This window comes from Salmo salar, chromosome ssa09 (genome assembly GCF_905237065.1).
Source record: "Salmo salar chromosome ssa09, Ssal_v3.1, whole genome shotgun sequence".
Lineage (NCBI taxonomy): Eukaryota > Metazoa > Chordata > Actinopteri > Salmoniformes > Salmonidae > Salmo > Salmo salar.
The window spans coordinates 111587099-111604547 of NC_059450.1; the positions used below are offsets into that span (position 1 = coordinate 111587099).

Sequence of the window (17449 nt, forward strand, 5' to 3'; positions counted from 1 at the left end):
CTCGAAATTGAGCTCAGGTGCATCCTGTTTCCATTGATCATCCTTGAGATGTTTCTACAACTTTATTGGACTCCTGTCGTAAAGCAAAAACAAAGCCATGAGGTCAAAGGATTTGTCCGTAGAGCGCCGAGACAGGATTATGTCAAGGCACAGATCTGGGGAAGGGTAGCAAAAAAATTCTGCAGCACACAGTGGTCTCCATCATTATTAAATGGAAGCAGTTTAGAACCTCCAAGACTCTTCCTTGAGCTGGCCGCCCGGCCAAACTGAGCAATCGAGGGAGAAGGACCTTGGTCAGGGAGGTGACCAAAAACCTGATGGTCACTCTGACAGAGCTCCAGAGTTCCTCTGTGGAGATGGGAAAATCTCTATGTATTCAAAAATTCAAATTGCCATCGATAAAATGCAATGGTTTTCATTGTCCGTTGCTTATGCCTGCCCAACCATAACCCCACCGCCACCATTGGGCACAACGTTGACATCAGCAAACCGCTCACCCACACAACGCCATTTGCCATCTGCCTGGTACAGTTGAAACCGGGATTCATCCATGAAGAGCACACTTCTCCAGCGTGCCAGTGGCCATCGAAGGTAAGCATTTGCCCACTGAAGTTGGTTAACCTGTTGGGGCTAGGGGGCAGTATTTGCACGGCTGGATAAAAAAATGTACCCGATTTAATCTGGTTACTAATCCTACCCAGTAACTAGAATATGCATATACTTATTATATATGGATAGAAAACACCCTAAAGTTTCTAAAACTGTTTGAATGGTGTCTGTGAGTATAGCAGAACTCATTTGGCAGGCAAAACCCTGAGACATTTTCTGACAGGAAGTGGATACCTGATGTGTTGTATTACCTTTAAACCTATGCCATTGAAAAACACAGGGGCTGAGGAATATTTTGGCACTTCCTATTGCTTCCACTAGATGTCACCAGCCTTTACAAAGTGTTTTGAGTCTTCTGGAGGGAGATCTGACCGAACAAGAGCCATGGAACGATGATGGCCCATTAGACACCTGGCGCGCGAGTTCATGTTGGGTACCCTCGTTCGAATACGTTATAAAAGAGAATGCATTCGTCCACCTTGAATATTATTCATGTTCTGGTTAAAAAAGGCCCTAATGATTTATGCTATACAACGTTTGACATGTTTGAACGAACGTAAATATATTTTTTCCCCTCGTTCATGAAGTGAAGTCCGGCGGGCTTAGATCATGTGCTAACAAGACGGAGATTTTTGGACATAAATGATGAGCTTTTTTGAACAAAACTACATTCGTTATGGACCTGTGATACCTGGAAGTGACATCTGATGAAGAGAATCAAAGGTAATGGATTATTTACATAGTATTTTCGATTTTAGATCTCCCCAACATGGCGGCTAGTCTGTATCGCAACGCGTATTTTTCTGGGCGCAGTGCTCAGATTATTGCAAAGTGTGATTTCCCAGTAAGGTTATTTTTAAATCTGGCAAGTTGATTGCGTTCAAGAGATGTAAATCTATAATTCTTTAAATGACAATATAATATTTTACCAATGTTTTCTAATTTTAATTATTTAATTTGTGGTGCTGACTTGAATGCCGGTTATTGGAGGGAAACGATTTCCTGAACATCAACGCCACAGTAAAACGCTGTTTTTGGATATAAATATGAACTTGATAGAACTAAAAATGCATGCATTGTCTAACACAATGTCCTAGGAGTGTCATCTGTTGGAGATTGTAAAAGGTTAGTGCATAATTTTAGCTGATTTATGGTTTTGGTGACGCCTGTCTTTGAATTGGCACAACATTACACACAACTCTTGTAAATGTACTGTCCTAACATACTCTAAATTTATGCTTTCGCCGTAAAACCTTTTTGAAATCGTAAAACGTGTTTAGATTAAGGAGATGTTTATCTTTCAAAGGGTGTAAAATAGTTGTATGTTTGAAAAATTTGAATTTTGACATTTATTTGGATTCAAATTTGCCGCTCTTGAAATGCAACTGCTGTTGATGGAGTGCACCACGGGTGGGACGCTTGCGTCCCACCTAGCCCATAGAGGTTAAGACACCAAACTGCAGTCAGATCAAGACCCTGGTGAGGATGATAAACACATAGATGTGCTTCCCTGAAACGGTTTCTGACAGTTTGTGCAGAATTTATCAGCTTTCCGGGTGGCTGGTCTCAGACGATCCCGCAAGTGAAGAAGCCCGATGTGGAGGTCCTGGGCTGGCTCTGCGATTATGAGGCCGGTTGGGCGTACTTCCAAATTCTCTAAAACAACATTGGAGGTGGCTTATGGTAGAGAATTGAACATTCAATTATCTGGCACCAGTTCTGGTGGACATTCCTGCAGTCAGCATGCCAATTGCACGCTCCCTCAAAACTTGAGACATCTGTGGCATTGTGTTGTGTGACAAAACTGCAGATGTTAGAGTAGCCATTTATTGTCCCCAGCACAAGGTGTGTAATGATCATGCCGTTTAGTTAGCTTCTTGATATGCCACACCTGTCAGGTTGATGTATTATCTTGGTAAAGGAGAAATGCTCACTAACAGGGATGTAAAAAAATATGTGCACAAAATGAGAGAAATAAGCTTTTTCTGCATATGAAAAAATGTCTGGGATCGTTTATTTCAGCTCATGAAACATTGGACCAACAATTTACATGTTGCTTTTATAATTTTGTTCAGTGTATAAAGGAGATCTTTCACCCCTACCCTTGTCCTCTGCGGTCTGAGAACACACAACCTTCTGGCCCGCAGCCCTACGCTAAAAAATTGCTACGTTGCCATGTAATGCTTGTAAAGACAAAGAACAGTTTCTAAAACTGCATATCTAAGGCTCTGGTCTGTCCTAGGAGTTAGGGTAAACAGTAGGCATGTTCTCTGCTATCCACTATATGTTTTAATTATTATTGTTGGTGTATGGCAGGGTCACTTGTTTGTTTTTTCAAGCGTTCAGGGAGGGTCAGGTAAAAAATTATAATTATTGAAGGGAAGGCCATCCATTTTTATTTCAAAGAGATCCAATTTCCTCCAGGTATCCCTCATTATAAATATTTGTATTACATTTTTTAGAACTCAGTCAGGGTCTCAACTTACTGTTGAGAGTTAGAATAGTAGAATAGACAAGGTGTAATTTTTCTCATGTTATGTCAGACACTGACAGTCACTCAATGAATTGACCGAGAAATAATAATTTTGGGGTGGTAAGTTAGTCTTGCCAGGTATCTAGTAATCATGGCTGAATACCAACCGAGCACGCAGAGCAGGTGCCCAGGGGCCCCCATTGATTTTGTCAGTCACTCTCACTCAGATTTCCTTAACATGACATAAGTTTTGGCAAAATGTGTAGAATTGCAGGAAATTAACTTTAAAACTGCAAAGATGTATCTCCACCCTATGGCAAGATGTGTATAATTGCAGAAAGCTTAATTTAAAGGACCTACATGTCATATTTTTGCATTGTAATTTCAGAAAATGTCAGAATCAGTTAACGCACAGAGCCACTCAAATTGACTGGAGACACAAAAATTGACTGGGCCTGAGACGCACAAACCGATTGTGACACAATCCTGGTGAGACCTCTACCCAAGAGCAACAGAAGGCACCAATACATCCTGGTTATTCTGGATTATGCCACCAAGTACCCGGAAGCCATTCCCCTGCGCACCATGGCCACCAAGGGAATCGCACATGCGTTAGTCATGCTGTTCTCCCGAGTAGGCATCCCCGATGAGATATTAACCGACCAGGGATCCCTGTTCATGTCGTGAATCATGAAGGATCTATGCAAACTAATGAAAATAACCCAGTTGCGCACCTCTGTCACAGACCGATAGGTTGGTGGAAAGATTAAATCGAACCCTGAAGCAGATGCTAAAGAAGGTGATGGAGGCAGATGGAAAGAATTGGGACCAGCTGCTACCCTACCTGATGTTCTCGATCCAAGAAGTGCTTCAACAGGATTCTCTCCCTTCGAATTCCTGTACGGGAGACGACCCAGAGGACTGCTGGACGTGGCTAAAGAAGCCTGGGAACAGCAACCCGTTGCCCCATTGAACCATGGTGAAACACGTGGAAGACATGAGAGACTGGATGGCAAACCTGTGGCCCCTGGTACGGGAACACATGCTGGAGGCCTAGGAGGCCCAAGTGCGGGTGTACAACAGTGGGGCACAATGAAGGGACTTCCAGCCAGGAGATAGTGTTGATGTTGGTCCCCACCTCAGAATGTAAGTTTCTGGCCCGATGGAACAGGTCATACAAAGTCCTTGAGAAGGTGGGTGAAGTTAACAATAGGTTCACACAGCTGGGACTAAATTTGCTGAATTTGCTAAAGAAATGGAATGCACTCTACTCTATTTCCCCGAAGAAGGCTACCACAGAGACCAAGCCAGCGGAGGTGCCACTGGGGGAGCAGCTGAGCCAAGCACAGAAGCAGGAACTGAGGGAGTTGGTCGGCCGGAACCAGGATGTGTTCTCCAGTGAACCAGGACACACCAATCTGGTACAGCACAGCATCATCACCGAACCCGGGAAAAGGGTGAAGTTGAGACCCTACCGCAAACCAGAAGCAAGGAGAGAGGCTGTCAGGACCGAAGTAAAAACGATGTTGAAAGCTGATTTATAATCGAAGAGTTGAATAGTGAGTGGTGCAGCCCCATAGTGTTGGTGCCGAAACCAGACGGCACCATTTGATTCTGTAATGATTTTAGAAAGGTAAATTAAATCTCAAAGTTACACACCTACCCCATGCCCCGAATTGATGAATTAACCGAACGGCTAGGGACCGCCCGATTTATCAGCATGCTTGACCTGACGAAGGGTTATTGGCAGGTGCCCTTAGCTCCCGAGGCACGGAAGAAAACTGCTTTCACCACCCCTGACTGGCTGCAAGAAGCTGCCCTTTGGGCTGTACAGGGCCCCGGCCACCTTCCAGAGGTTGATGGAACAGATTCTCCGTCCCCATCGTGAGTACGTGGCGAGCTACATCGATAATATTGTGATCCATGGGAGTGAGTGGGAGACACATCTAAACTAGGTGAGCGCGGTACTGCAGGCCTTACAAGAGGCAGGGCTAACAGCGAAGAAAGTGGAGGTGATTCGGGACTGGCCCTGCCCCCTCCCCAAAAAGCAGCTACGCATGTTTGTGGGGTTGACTAGTTACTACCGGAGATTTATTTCCCACTTTGCCTCCCTAGCCAGCCCCCTGACAGATCTAACCAGGAGCAGTCTGCCCGCCCAGGTGGCTTCTCCAAACCACTGGTGGTACAGACCGATGCATCCAAAACAGGGATGGGTGCCGTCCTATCACAGGTACAAGAAGGCGAGGAACACCCAGTCATGTACATTAGCCGTAAGTTGTTGCCGCGGGAACAAAGATTTTCGACTGGAGAAAGAATGTCTAGCGATCAAGTGGGCGCTGGAGACACTGAAATATTACTTATTGGGACGGCACTTCGCCCTCATAACGGCCCATGCACCACTGGTTTGGATGGCACGGAATAAGGACAGTAACGCCCGGGTCACCCGGTGGTTCCAATCCTTAAAGCCCTTTGCTTCTCTGTCATCCACAGATCAGGTGCAGGCCATGGAAATGCCATGGCACGGAGAGGTGAGGGGAGTGGTGATTGAAGGGAGGATATTTTGCAGTCTGCTGGCTCCACCCCCTGAGCCTTATATGCACTTCCTGCCCCAACGAGGTGAGCCTGTGGATCATTAAAGCCAGGGAGTGCTTGGGGATAAAAGAGGAAGCGGCCTGCACAAAGGGGCAGAGAACGGAGAGGGAAGCGTGTATTATGGAGAGTGTGTGAAGAAAGAAATACCGTTGTGACCTGGACTGTCTGATTACCCCCACTGTGTACCAAACCGGTTTGGCTGAGGACCCGAGTTTTAGGGTTACCTCTGGAGAACGGATGGTGGACTGTGAAATGGTTGGTGAATTCCTCCCTTTCCCCCAGTGTGCAAAACTCCCTAATAAACTCCCCTTTTGCATTCTAGATGTGCTCCTTGTGCATGTTTGGTTATTGAACTTGGCGACGTGGAAACCCCACACACTTGAACCTGCTACAATATATGTGTGTGTTTAAAAAAATACAATAAATGTGTATATATATATATATATATATATATATATGTGTATATATGTGTATATATATATGTATGTGTGTGTGTATATTTAAAAAAATATATGAATATTCTCCTGACTGCGACATTGCTCGTCCTAATATTTCTTAATTCCATTCTTTTACCTTTAGATTTGTGTGTATCGTTAGATATTTCTGCACTTTTGGAGCCAGGAACACAAGCATTTCGCTACACCCGCATTAACATCTTCTAAATATGTGTATGCGACCAATAAAAATGTATTTGATTCATACAAATCGCTCAGGCCCAGTCAATTTGACAACAAGAGATTTGCTGGCAATATAAATACTACATGTAGCTCCTATAAAACTGAAACACTTTCTCTACTCCTCATGGGCAAACTGTGTAGAATTGTAGGAAATTAACTTTCAAACTGAATTCTACAACTGGAATAACACATTTAAACTCAGCAAAAAGAGAAACGCCCTCTCACTGTCAACTGCGTTTATTTTCAGCGAACTTAGCATGTGTAAATATTTGTATGAACATAACAAGATTCAACAACTGAGACATAAACTGAACAAGTTCCACAGACATGTGACTAACAGAAATTGAATAATGTGTCCCTGAAAAAAAATGGGGGGTCAAAATCAAAAGTAACAGTCAGTATCTGGTGTGGCCACCAGCTGCATTAAGTAATGCAGTGCATCTCCTCCTTGTGGACTGCACCAGATTTGCCAGTTCTTGCTGTGAGATGTTACCCCACTCTTCCACCAAGGCACCTGCAAGTTCCTGGACATTTCTGGGGGGAATGGCCCTAGCCCTCACCCTCCGATCCAACAGGTCCAAGACGTTCTCAATGGGATTGAGATCCGGGCTCTTCGCTGGCCATGGCAGAACATTGACATTCCTGTCTTGCAGGAAATCACGCACAGAACGAGCAGTTTGGCTGGTGGCATTGTCATGCTGGAGGGTCATGTCAGGATGAGCCTGCGGGAAGGGAGCCACATGAGGGAGGAGGATGTCTTCCCAGTAACGCACAGCGTTGATATTGCCTGCCTTACAACAGGCCTACAAGCCCTCAGTCCAGCCTCTCTCAGCCTATTACGGATAGTCTGAGCACTGATGGAGGGATTGTGCGTTCCTGGTGTAACTCGGGAAGTTGTTGTTGCCATCCTGTACCTATCCCGCAGGTGTGATGTTCGGATGTACCAATCCTGTGCAGGTGTTGTTACACGTGGTCTGCCACCGCGAGGACGATCAGCTGTCTGTCCTGTCTCCCTGTAGCGCTGTCTTAGGCGTCTCACAGTACGGACATTGCAATTTATTGCCCTGGCCACATCTGCAGTCCTCATGCCTCCTTGCAGCATGCCTAAGGCACATTCACGCAGATGAGCAGGGACCCTGGGCATCTTTCTTTTGGTGTTTTTCAAAGTCAGTAGAAAGGCCTCTTTAGTGTCCTAAGTTTTCATAACTGTGACCTTAATTGCCTACCGTCTGTAAGCTATTAGTGTCTTAACGAACGTTCCACAGGTGCATGTTCATTAATTGTTTATGGTTCACTGAACAAGCATGGGAAACAGTGTTTAAACCCTTTACAATGAAGATCTGTGAAGTTATTTGGATTTTTATGAATTATCTTTGAAAGACAGGGTCCTGAAAAAGGGATGTTTCTTTTTTTGATGAGTTTACATAAGTATCATTACTTTGTTGAAGCACTTTTGGCAGCGATTACAGCCTCGAGTCGTCTTGGGTATGACGCTACAAGCTTGGCACACCTGTATTTGGGGAGTTTCTCCCATTCTTCTCTGCAGATCCTCTCAAGCTCTGTCATGTTGGACGGGGAGCGTCGGTGCACAGCTATTTTCAGGTCTCACCAGAGATGTTTGATCTGGTTCAAGTCCAGGCTCTGGCTGGGCCACTCAAGGACATTCAGAAACTTGTCCCGAAGCCACTCCTGCATTGTCTTGGCTGTGTGCTTCGGGTCATTGTCCTGTTGGAAAGTGAACCTTCATCCCAGTCTGAGGTCCTGAGCGCTCTGGAGCACGTTTTCATCAAGGATCTCTGTACTTTGTCCCGTTCATCTTTCCCTCGATCCTGACTAGTTTCCCAGTCCCTGACGCAGAAAAACATCCCCACAGCATGATGCTGCCAACCACCATCCTTCACCGTAGGGAGGGTGCCAGGTTTCCTCCAGACGTGACGCTTGGCATTCAGGCCAAAGAGTTCGATTTTGGTTTCATCAGACCAGAGAATCTTGTTTCTCATGTTCTAAGTCATTTAGGTGCCTTTTGGCAAACTCCAAGCGGACTGTCATGTGCCTTTTACCCGAGCAGAGGCTTCTGTCTGTCCGCTCTACCATAAAGGCCTGATTGGTGGAGTGCTGCAGAGATGGTTGTTCTTCTGGAAGGCTCTGTCAGAGTGACCATAGGGCTCTTGGTCACCTCCCTGACCAAGGCCCTTCTCCCTGATTGCTCAGTTTGGCTGGGTGTCCAGCTCTAGGAAGAGTCTTGGTGTTTCCAAACTTCTTCCATTTAAGAATGATGGAGGCCACTGTGTTTTTGGGGACCTTCAATGCAGTAGACATTTTTTGGTACCCTTCCCCAGATCAGTGCCTCAACGCAGTCCTGTCTCTGAGCTCTACGGACAATTCCTTTCACCCCATGGTGTGGTTTTGACATGCACTGACAACTGTGGGACCTTTTAATAGACAGGTGTGTGCCTTTCCAAATCATGTCCAAACAATTGAATTCACCACAGGTGGACTCCAATGAAGTTGTAGAAACATCTCAAGGACGATCAATAGAAACAGGATGCACATAGAGCCCAATTTCAGGTCTCATATCAAAGGGTCTGAATACTTAAGGTATTTTTATTTTTAATACATTTGCAAATATGTGTGTAGATTGATAAATGTTTTATTCAACTGATTTTAGAATAAGACTAACTTTAACAAAATGTGGAAAAAGGGAAGGGGTCTGAATACTTTCCCACAGTCAACCCTAAATCGTGATCCACGTGCACAATTCTTTTTTTCAATTGCGCGTTGATGTCAATGGTTCTAGTTCTAGATCTCAAATTCTAGTTTTAGTTCTCAAATTAAGATTCAGCCCTTTAATGTCCTGTCAAATGATGGGCAATCTTGCGTCATACAGAAAAAGAAACCGTACTTTGTGTGTTTTGTTCTACAGGTCATTGTGGGAAGACGTTTGCCATCTTGGAGAGGTATATCAGCGATGCGGTGCCAAAGACGAGCTGGCTGCTGGTGGTGGATGATGACACACTCATCAGGTAAAGCTGTCAGTATACACACACACACGTGTACACACACACACACCCGCACACGCACGCTGCCACACACACACAAAGATACACATACACACACAGACAGACACTAAGGCCGATGGTGTGTCTGAGTGATACTTCCTCCAAAATGTGTGTTCACTTATGCCAAAACCCCTGATGCCGTGAAAAACTGTCAAATTAAAAAAATGTAAGAACTCTTCAAGACTGCCTCTTGAGGGCACAGTCAGCAAACTGTGATTTATTTTTTATTTAGTGCGGAAGTTACCAGATGTAGAGGGCAGCGGAGTCGTAATTTCATTGGGGGGTTTTGATGAGGAATATGTTGTACCAGTGTGTGTGTGTGTGTGTGTGTGTGTGTGTGTGTGTGTGCATTGTGTGATGAGAGAGAATATATATGTGTGTATGCGCATGCGTGAATGGTGCATGCATGCACACGTGTTTGTTTGTACATGCATGTGTACCTGATCAGTGTGAGTGTATGCCCTCCCCAGCCTGCCCAGACTGCACATGCTGTTGAGCTGTTACGACCCCTCTGAACCGGTGTGTCTAGGGGAGAGGTACGGCTACGGGCTGGGCCAGGGAGGCTACAGCTACATCACCGGAGGAGGGGGGTGAGTCACTTACAGCTTCTACATCCCAAATGGCACCCTATTCCCTACATAGTACAGTACTTTTGATGGCCCTGGTCAAAAATACTGTATAAATACTCTGTAGGGAATAGGGTGCCTTTTGGGACTCAGCTAACATCTCTGACACAGACATTTTGGATGCAGGAATTTATGTTAAGATACTTATCTTCAATTATTAGTATTTTTTCTGAATGGCCTGTGCCTTGTTTCTCTGTAATGAGCTTCTGGTGTAATGTTGCATTCTCACTTCAAATCATTACCATGGATTATTAGATCAAAATATAACAACAATATAATAGAATATAAGACAGACATAAATGTGGTCAAATTGGTCAATTGCAACCAAGATTGGCCACTAGATCATTGCCAGTTGATCTCTCGTTAAACCATCAATACGTGCTAAAATCACCCTACAGCTGATATCAGTTGCAACCATCATCCGCCACCAATTTACCACTCCATAAAGGCGCCCGCATACTCTATTGCATGAAAACAAGTCGTCTCTCGCTGAATGACAAACACTTAATTGAAGAATCCTTACTGTTGACCGATCACAGACGAAGGGGCGTAGACTTCGGTTACCAAAGTTCAGCTTGCCTCAAGAAAAATAATTGTGTCCACGAACAGCCAAAAAAAACCTTGGCGAAGACCAATATGAACAAAAACGTTTGTCATAAATGTAGTCATAATGTATGCACTGTTTCGGATGGGAAGCCTGGTTTCCGGATGTTGCTTTTATCTTTAGTCCTGAATGCAACCAACATTTTTCAAGATGATTTTGCCCTCTGGTGGGTAGCATCATTGGAACTTGCGATTTTAAGGGTGATTTATCGATATGACAATCATTCTACAACTGAAATAAAGTATTTAATTTCCTTGTTTACCACGGTAAATCTACTATGGCAATTTAGCCTACCCTTTGCAATTTATGTAAACCGTTAATGATTTTACTTGTCTGAATCGAAAATGCCCATTTCTTATCAAGAGGGGAAAAGGAAATATTCCTGAACTGTTGGCTACACATTTGAAACAAAATCGTGTTTGTGTTGTATTTTGAATCAAATGATATTGTATTCTTATATTGTGCGGATAGTGGAGATGATTTATTTTAAGCTATTTGTAGAACGTGATTAAACTCAATAGTGAACCTTTATAATTTCATACAGGGCTACTGTACAAAATAGTAATTACTGTAGTCTACTTTATTGAAGAAACAATGTCTGAATTGGAAGGAAATGTGGTAGGATGAGTAATTTGTTATTATTTGAAAGTCGTTATCCAAAGAAACAGATGCCAAGTGTTTCTTTTTATGATATTTAAATTGTCTATCACACACATTGCTGCAATCAATATCACTTTCATTTACAATGTGGTCGGCTAATTAATTAACAATTGGTTTTTCAATAACTTTATTTTCGCAAAGTTAGAATCGTCATAATGACATTTCCAGTCTGATCATTTTATTTCAGTTGTAATATGTCACATTCTTCCGTTCATCTTTTTCATATTGCGATGTCCTTGTTCCTAATATGATGTTTTTTCATTGGGGCGGGAATAGTGAAGGCAGACTGACCATTTCCCAAGTAATTTTCACTGTCTAGTATCAAGCTGGTTTGACACCATAACAGTGTCAGATCAGCAGGTCTTGTAGTTTATTGCAGAGTTTTTTTTGTTGTTGCAACCAGAGTTGTTTTAGCTCGGAGCTCCTTGTAATCTCCTGTTTAGTAGCGTGTTAAGAAATCCAGTGGCAACCTGCAGGTAACCCGCAGGTTCCGCATCTTCGTTGCAATCAGGCCATTCATTCTTATTTGGGGGATGTGTGTGTACAGTACATGTGAAATTAACCAGACTACTCTGCTAAGGGTTGCTCTTTACTGGACATTTTGAACACACACTTTTAAAGTCCTACTCCAGTCTCTTTTTCATCTCATTTATCACCTGATTTACTCAGTAGGTGGTCCAGGTGTCCTCTGACTTGACAACAATGGGGGTGGGGGGGCTCTCTTTTGTTCTCTATTGTTCCTCGTGCAAGGGGGAGGCCGATGACATCAGTTGGCACCATCAGATCAATTTCTTTAATGGCCTACTCCATGAATTGATCACGTGTCTAAAAAAACACTATTTTGCTGAAAACATATGTTTACCCTTAACTGTGTGTACATTACTGTATTCATGCATGGGATAATGTTTTTTAACAGGTTCAATCCACCTTGTTTTCTCTGAAAAGTTTTGGTCAGAGTAGTAATGTTGATGTGTGCATTAATAATAATAATGTATTGGATTGTCCACTTAGGTGCTCAACCATTTTCTGTGCCAGAACGCTCACCACACATAAGCTAATGTGTGTTTGTGTGTTGTGTCCTGTCAGGATGGTGTTCAGTAGGGCCGCGGTGGTGAGGCTCCTGGCCAGTGACTGCAAGTGTTACAGTAATGACGCCCCTGATGACATGGTGCTGGGGATGTGTCTCAATGCTCTGGGGCTCCCTGTCACACATAGCTCCCTCTTCCACCAGGTAATACACTGGCCTTACCCATTACCCTTATGCCAGGAACCCACAGTTTGGAATTTTATTGACACGATTCATGTTTCACATACTATTTTCATGATCGTTATTGTCGTACACGAAAAATGGGAGCTCCAGTCGCTCAGTGTGGCAAGGTCAACAATAGCTGATTTACTGCACTCGTGATCTCCCGACAACACCAAATTGTCCCAAACAAAAGTCTAGCATGTCAGAATGTTCTGTCGTAGCTCTGTGCTTTTCGTACTGTGTGAACACTGCTTCGAAGAAGATTCCACGCCAATAGGAACGCTGCATACTGGCATGCACTGTAGGAAATATGAAGCAATTGGTTCATCTTTATACACAGCATGTTATCTAACATTTTCTATACCCAAATGACAAGTATTATGAAGTGAAAATATCCAAATCAAATTTTGTTAACTACATTGAAGGCATGCTAGACCACAGATTATGGCATATGACAAATATGCACTTTCTATTTTTTCTGACAAATTCAAAGCAAATTGAACTTAATTTATACAAGTGGTAAAGTGAGAACACCCTTCAGATAGCAAATCCTTAAGATGTATTAGCTGTTATGTCGTACATCCACTGCACGACATAACGTTTGGATGATCAAAAACGCACTGTGGGAGAGAGCCATTACCTTTGTGGCAGACCAGGGGGTTTGGTCAAGACGTTTACATAGATCAGACACGGACAGAGTATGATTAGCTCGGTTTCAAGGGTGTTTATTAAATAATAAATCAAAAAGAAAAGAAAGAGGTATCTCTCCGGGATACCTTCTCCTGGGCTCCGGGTCTTCCTGTATCCTGTCAGGCACACAAACTCAACTTCCTCGTCTTAGCTCAGGTAACCGTATCCAACCACCTGGAAGTCACCTCACTTCCCCTAGTCCTCCTTGTGTGCTGCCCTTCTGGCAGCTTTATGGGCCTCGCACAGCTGGTGAGCAATCCGCCCTTGATTACTCACCAGCTCCCAATCAGCCCCAATTAGTCCTGTCACGTCCAGCAGATGGAGCCACCGCCTCGTGATGTATACTCCATCTGTTACCAGGCCTCGACGAGTCTCCCCCTGGTGGCTGACCTGCTGTACGCCACACCTTATACCTTTTTTATCCATTACCCTTACCTCATACCAACTACCCTAACCCATTACCTTAATCTAATAAATTACTTAAGACCTAATACTGTTTACCCATTATTCTAACCTAATAATACCAACATTTCACAGTACGTCAATTTCACAGTTCAACAATGGTTGTTGTAGCAAGGCCTTGGTAACGAAGATACTAGTCTTTGATATTCTCTCTGATTGTACCAGTGTATTTAATAGCCCTGTTTATGAGTAGCAATTACAACAGTCTGGAGTGCGGTGTCCGGTGGCTTCACTACATTCCTACAGAAAATATTGTACTTTTTACTCAATACATTTTCCCTGACAACCCAAAGTACCCATTACATTTTGAGTGCTTAGCAGAACAGGAAAATTGTGAAATTCACACACTTATCAAGAGAACACATGGTGAAATGATTTATACTTTTACTTTTGATACTTAAGTATATTTAAAACAAAATACTTTTAGACTTCTCCTCAAGTAGTATTTTACTGGGTGACTTTCACTTTTACTTGAGTAACTTTCTATTAAGGTATCTACACTGCTCAAAAAAATAAAGGGAACACTTAAACAACACAATGTAACTCCAAGTCAATCACACTTCTGTGAAATCAAACTGTCCACTTAGGAAGCAACACTGATTGACAATACATTTCACATGCTGTTGTGCAAATGGAATAGACAACAGGTGGAAATTATAGGCAATTAGCAAGACACCCCCAATAAAGGAGTGGTTCTGCAGTTGGTGACCACAGACCACTTCTCAGTTCCTATGCTTCCTGGCTGATGTTTTGGTCACTTTTGAATGCTGGCGGTGCTTTCACTCTAGTGGTAGCATGAGACGGAGTCTACAACCCACACAAGTGGCTCAGGTAGTGCAGCTCATCCAGGATGGCACATCAATGCAAGCTGTGGCAAGAAGGTTTGCTGTGTCTGTCAGCGTAGTGTCCAGAGCATGGAGGCGCAACCAGGAGACAGGCCAGTACATCAGGAGACGTGGAGGAGGCCGTAGGAGGGCAACAACCCAGCAGCAGGACCGCTACCTCCGCCTTTGTGCAAGGAGGAGCAGGAGGAGCACTGTCAGAGCCCTGCAAAATGACCTCCAGCAGGCCACAAATGTGCATGTGTCTGCTCAAACGGTCAGAAACAGACTCCATGAGGGTGGTATGAGGGCCCGACGTCCACAGGTGGGGGTTGTGCTTACAGCCCAACACCGTGCAGGACGTTTGGCATTTGCCAGAGAACACCAAGATTGGCAAATTCGCCACTGGCGCCCTGTGCTCTTCACAGATGAAAGCAGGTTCACACTGAGCACATGTGACAGAGTCTGGAGACGCCGTGGAGAACGTTCTGCTGCCTGCAACATCCTCCAGCATGACCGGTTTGGCGGTGGGTCAGTCATGGTGTGGGGTGGCATTTCTTTGGGGGGCCGTACAGCCCTCCATGTGCTCGCCAGAGGTAGCCTGACTGCCAAGGCATTGATGCTATGGACTGGCCCGCCCGTTCCCCAGACCTGAATCCAATTGAGCACATCTGGGACATCATGTCTCGCTCCATCCACCAACGCCACGTTGCACCACGGACTGTCCAGGAGTTGGCGGATGCTTTAGTCAAGGTCTGGGAGGAGATCCCTCAGGAGACCATCCACCAGCTCATCAGGAGCATGCCCAGGCATTGTAGGGAGGTCATACAGGCACGTGGAGGCCACACACACTACTGAGCCTCATTTTGACTTGTTTTAAGGACATTACATCAAAGTTGGATCAGCCTGTAGTGTGGTTTTCCACTTTAATTTTGAGTGTGACTCCAAATCCAGACCTCCATGGGTTGATAAATTGGATTTCCATTGATTATTTTTGTGTGATTTTGTTGTCAGCACATTCAACTATGTAAAGAAAAAAGTATTTAATAAGATTATTTCATTCATTCAGATCTAGGATGTGTTATTTTAGTGTTCCCTTTATTTTTTTGAGCAGTGTATATTTTACTCAAGTATGACAATTGGATACTTTTTACACCACTGGTAAGCAGTCTGTGGACAAGATAAGAGAGCAATCCATGCTTTGATTTTGTCTCCAAATGCAAACTTTTTTGCATTTGTGACACCAATGCAAGTCAATATCCTCGATATTAGCTTTTAAATAATTGTTCTGTCCCTCCAGGCACGACCTGAAGACTACTCCAGAGACTTCCTAGCCCACCAGGTGCCCATCTCTTTCCACAAACACTGGAACATCGACCCCGTCGCCGTCTTCAACAGGTGGCTAAAGGATGAGTCGATGTCAACAAGCCCACACGGACTAAACAAGAGCACCAAGGAAGAGTTATAGTCACTCAGACACTATCAGTCTTGGTGTGTGTGTGTGTGTGTGTGTGTGTGTGTGTGTGTGTGTGTGTGTGTGTGTGTGTGTGTGTGTGTGTGTGTGTGTGTGTGTGTGTGTGTGTGTGTGTGTGTGGAGTCATGGACAAACATATTGTCAGCATGTTTCCTCCATCAGTGTAAATGTTTTCTATATTGTGAATCTTGCGGAGATATAATTTGGAAGGTTCATGCAAGCCTGTCCCTGACTGTGTGTATGGGAACTTATTCATGACTGAGGCCAGGATTCAATCCAAGGCGCGTTAGAGCAGCGCAATATAATGGACTTTCAAAGGTAAATGATGCTTGAGTCGACATGCTAGCATTTACCATGAATGCGATCTCGGCGAACGCCGGGGAAAACGCCTTTAGAAGACATATTGTCGGCTGTCTAACGCGCAGCTCTACAACTTGTATTGAATCCCCGCCACAGTTTAAATTGATTTGCATGTTGAGGTTGTCAGTGTGTGTTCGGATCTTGTCTGTGTATATTTATATGATATAATCTATTCCTTGCCAAGTTGAACAATGAAACAGTTTTTTTTTATTATTATTTTTCTATTATTATTTTACCCCTTTTTCTCCCCAATTTCATGGTATCCAATTGGTAGTAGTTACTGTCTTGTCTCATCGCTGCAACTCCCGTACGGACTCGGGAGAGGCGAAGGTCGAGAGTCATGCGTCCTCCGAAACACAACCCAGCCAAGCCGCACTGCTTCTTGACACAACGCACATCCAACCCAGCCGCACCAATGTGTCGGAGGAAACACTGTACACCTAGCAACCTGGTCAGCGTGCACTGTGCCCGGCCCGCCACAGGAGTCGCTAGTGCGCAATGAGACAAGGATATCCCTGCCGGCCAAACCCTGACAACGCTGGGCCAATTACGACCGCTGGGTCGCGGCCGGGAGGCCTCCGTTTTTTTTTCTTAAGGACATATCTCAACATTATTACTACATGCTGTACAATGTGTACTATTTTGATATCAAAGTGTTATTACTTAAAAATATATGTTTGCGCTGTCTTATTGGAGTTTTATTTCTGGCATTTGGTTTCAGGATTAATTCATGACTATGAATTGTGAATGTAAATAATGGGGGCTATGAAAACGCGTGTGTGTTTTCATTGCCCCTATTATCACACACACCAAATACTGTTGAATGGAATTTTAAATAGAAGCTATGAGAAATGACTCAAGATGTTTGGTTTATTATTACTTTGATATGATAACTGTGAAAGCAAAGGGCCTTGCACTGTGCTTGGGGGGACACCCATATTCCCCTCATGACACACTAACTTTCCTCATTACTTCATAACTTCATGAGTGATCGGTTTGAACTTGTGTAACTTTATTTATGGAATACTTATCATCACAGGCCCAGCATGGGGAAAGGGATGTGAATAATACAACTAGGCTGACATGTTAAAAA

At 44.0% G+C, this 17449-nt stretch overlaps 1 protein-coding gene across 4 annotated transcripts in view; it reads left to right on the top strand.

Annotated features, from left to right (window-relative positions):
* b3glcta (beta 3-glucosyltransferase a) overlaps window positions 1-17211 on the top strand; it is a 133483-nt gene extending 116272 nt beyond the window's left edge. For 3 of the 4 annotated variants that reach the window (XM_014213563.2, XM_045724319.1, XM_014213564.2), the window contains 5 exons: window positions 5573-5698; window positions 9275-9374; window positions 9881-10000; window positions 12387-12531; window positions 15823-17211. In XM_014213563.2, coding sequence (XP_014069038.2) covers window positions 5573-5698; window positions 9275-9374; window positions 9881-10000; window positions 12387-12531; window positions 15823-15990 — 659 coding nt within the window. In that variant the 3' untranslated portion in view covers window positions 15991-17211. The remainder of the gene's footprint in view (window positions 1-5572; window positions 5699-9274; window positions 9375-9880; window positions 10001-12386; window positions 12532-15822) is intronic. The other variant, XM_014213565.2, reaches the window with a different exon arrangement.
* Window positions 17212-17449: the final 238 nt, after the last annotated feature.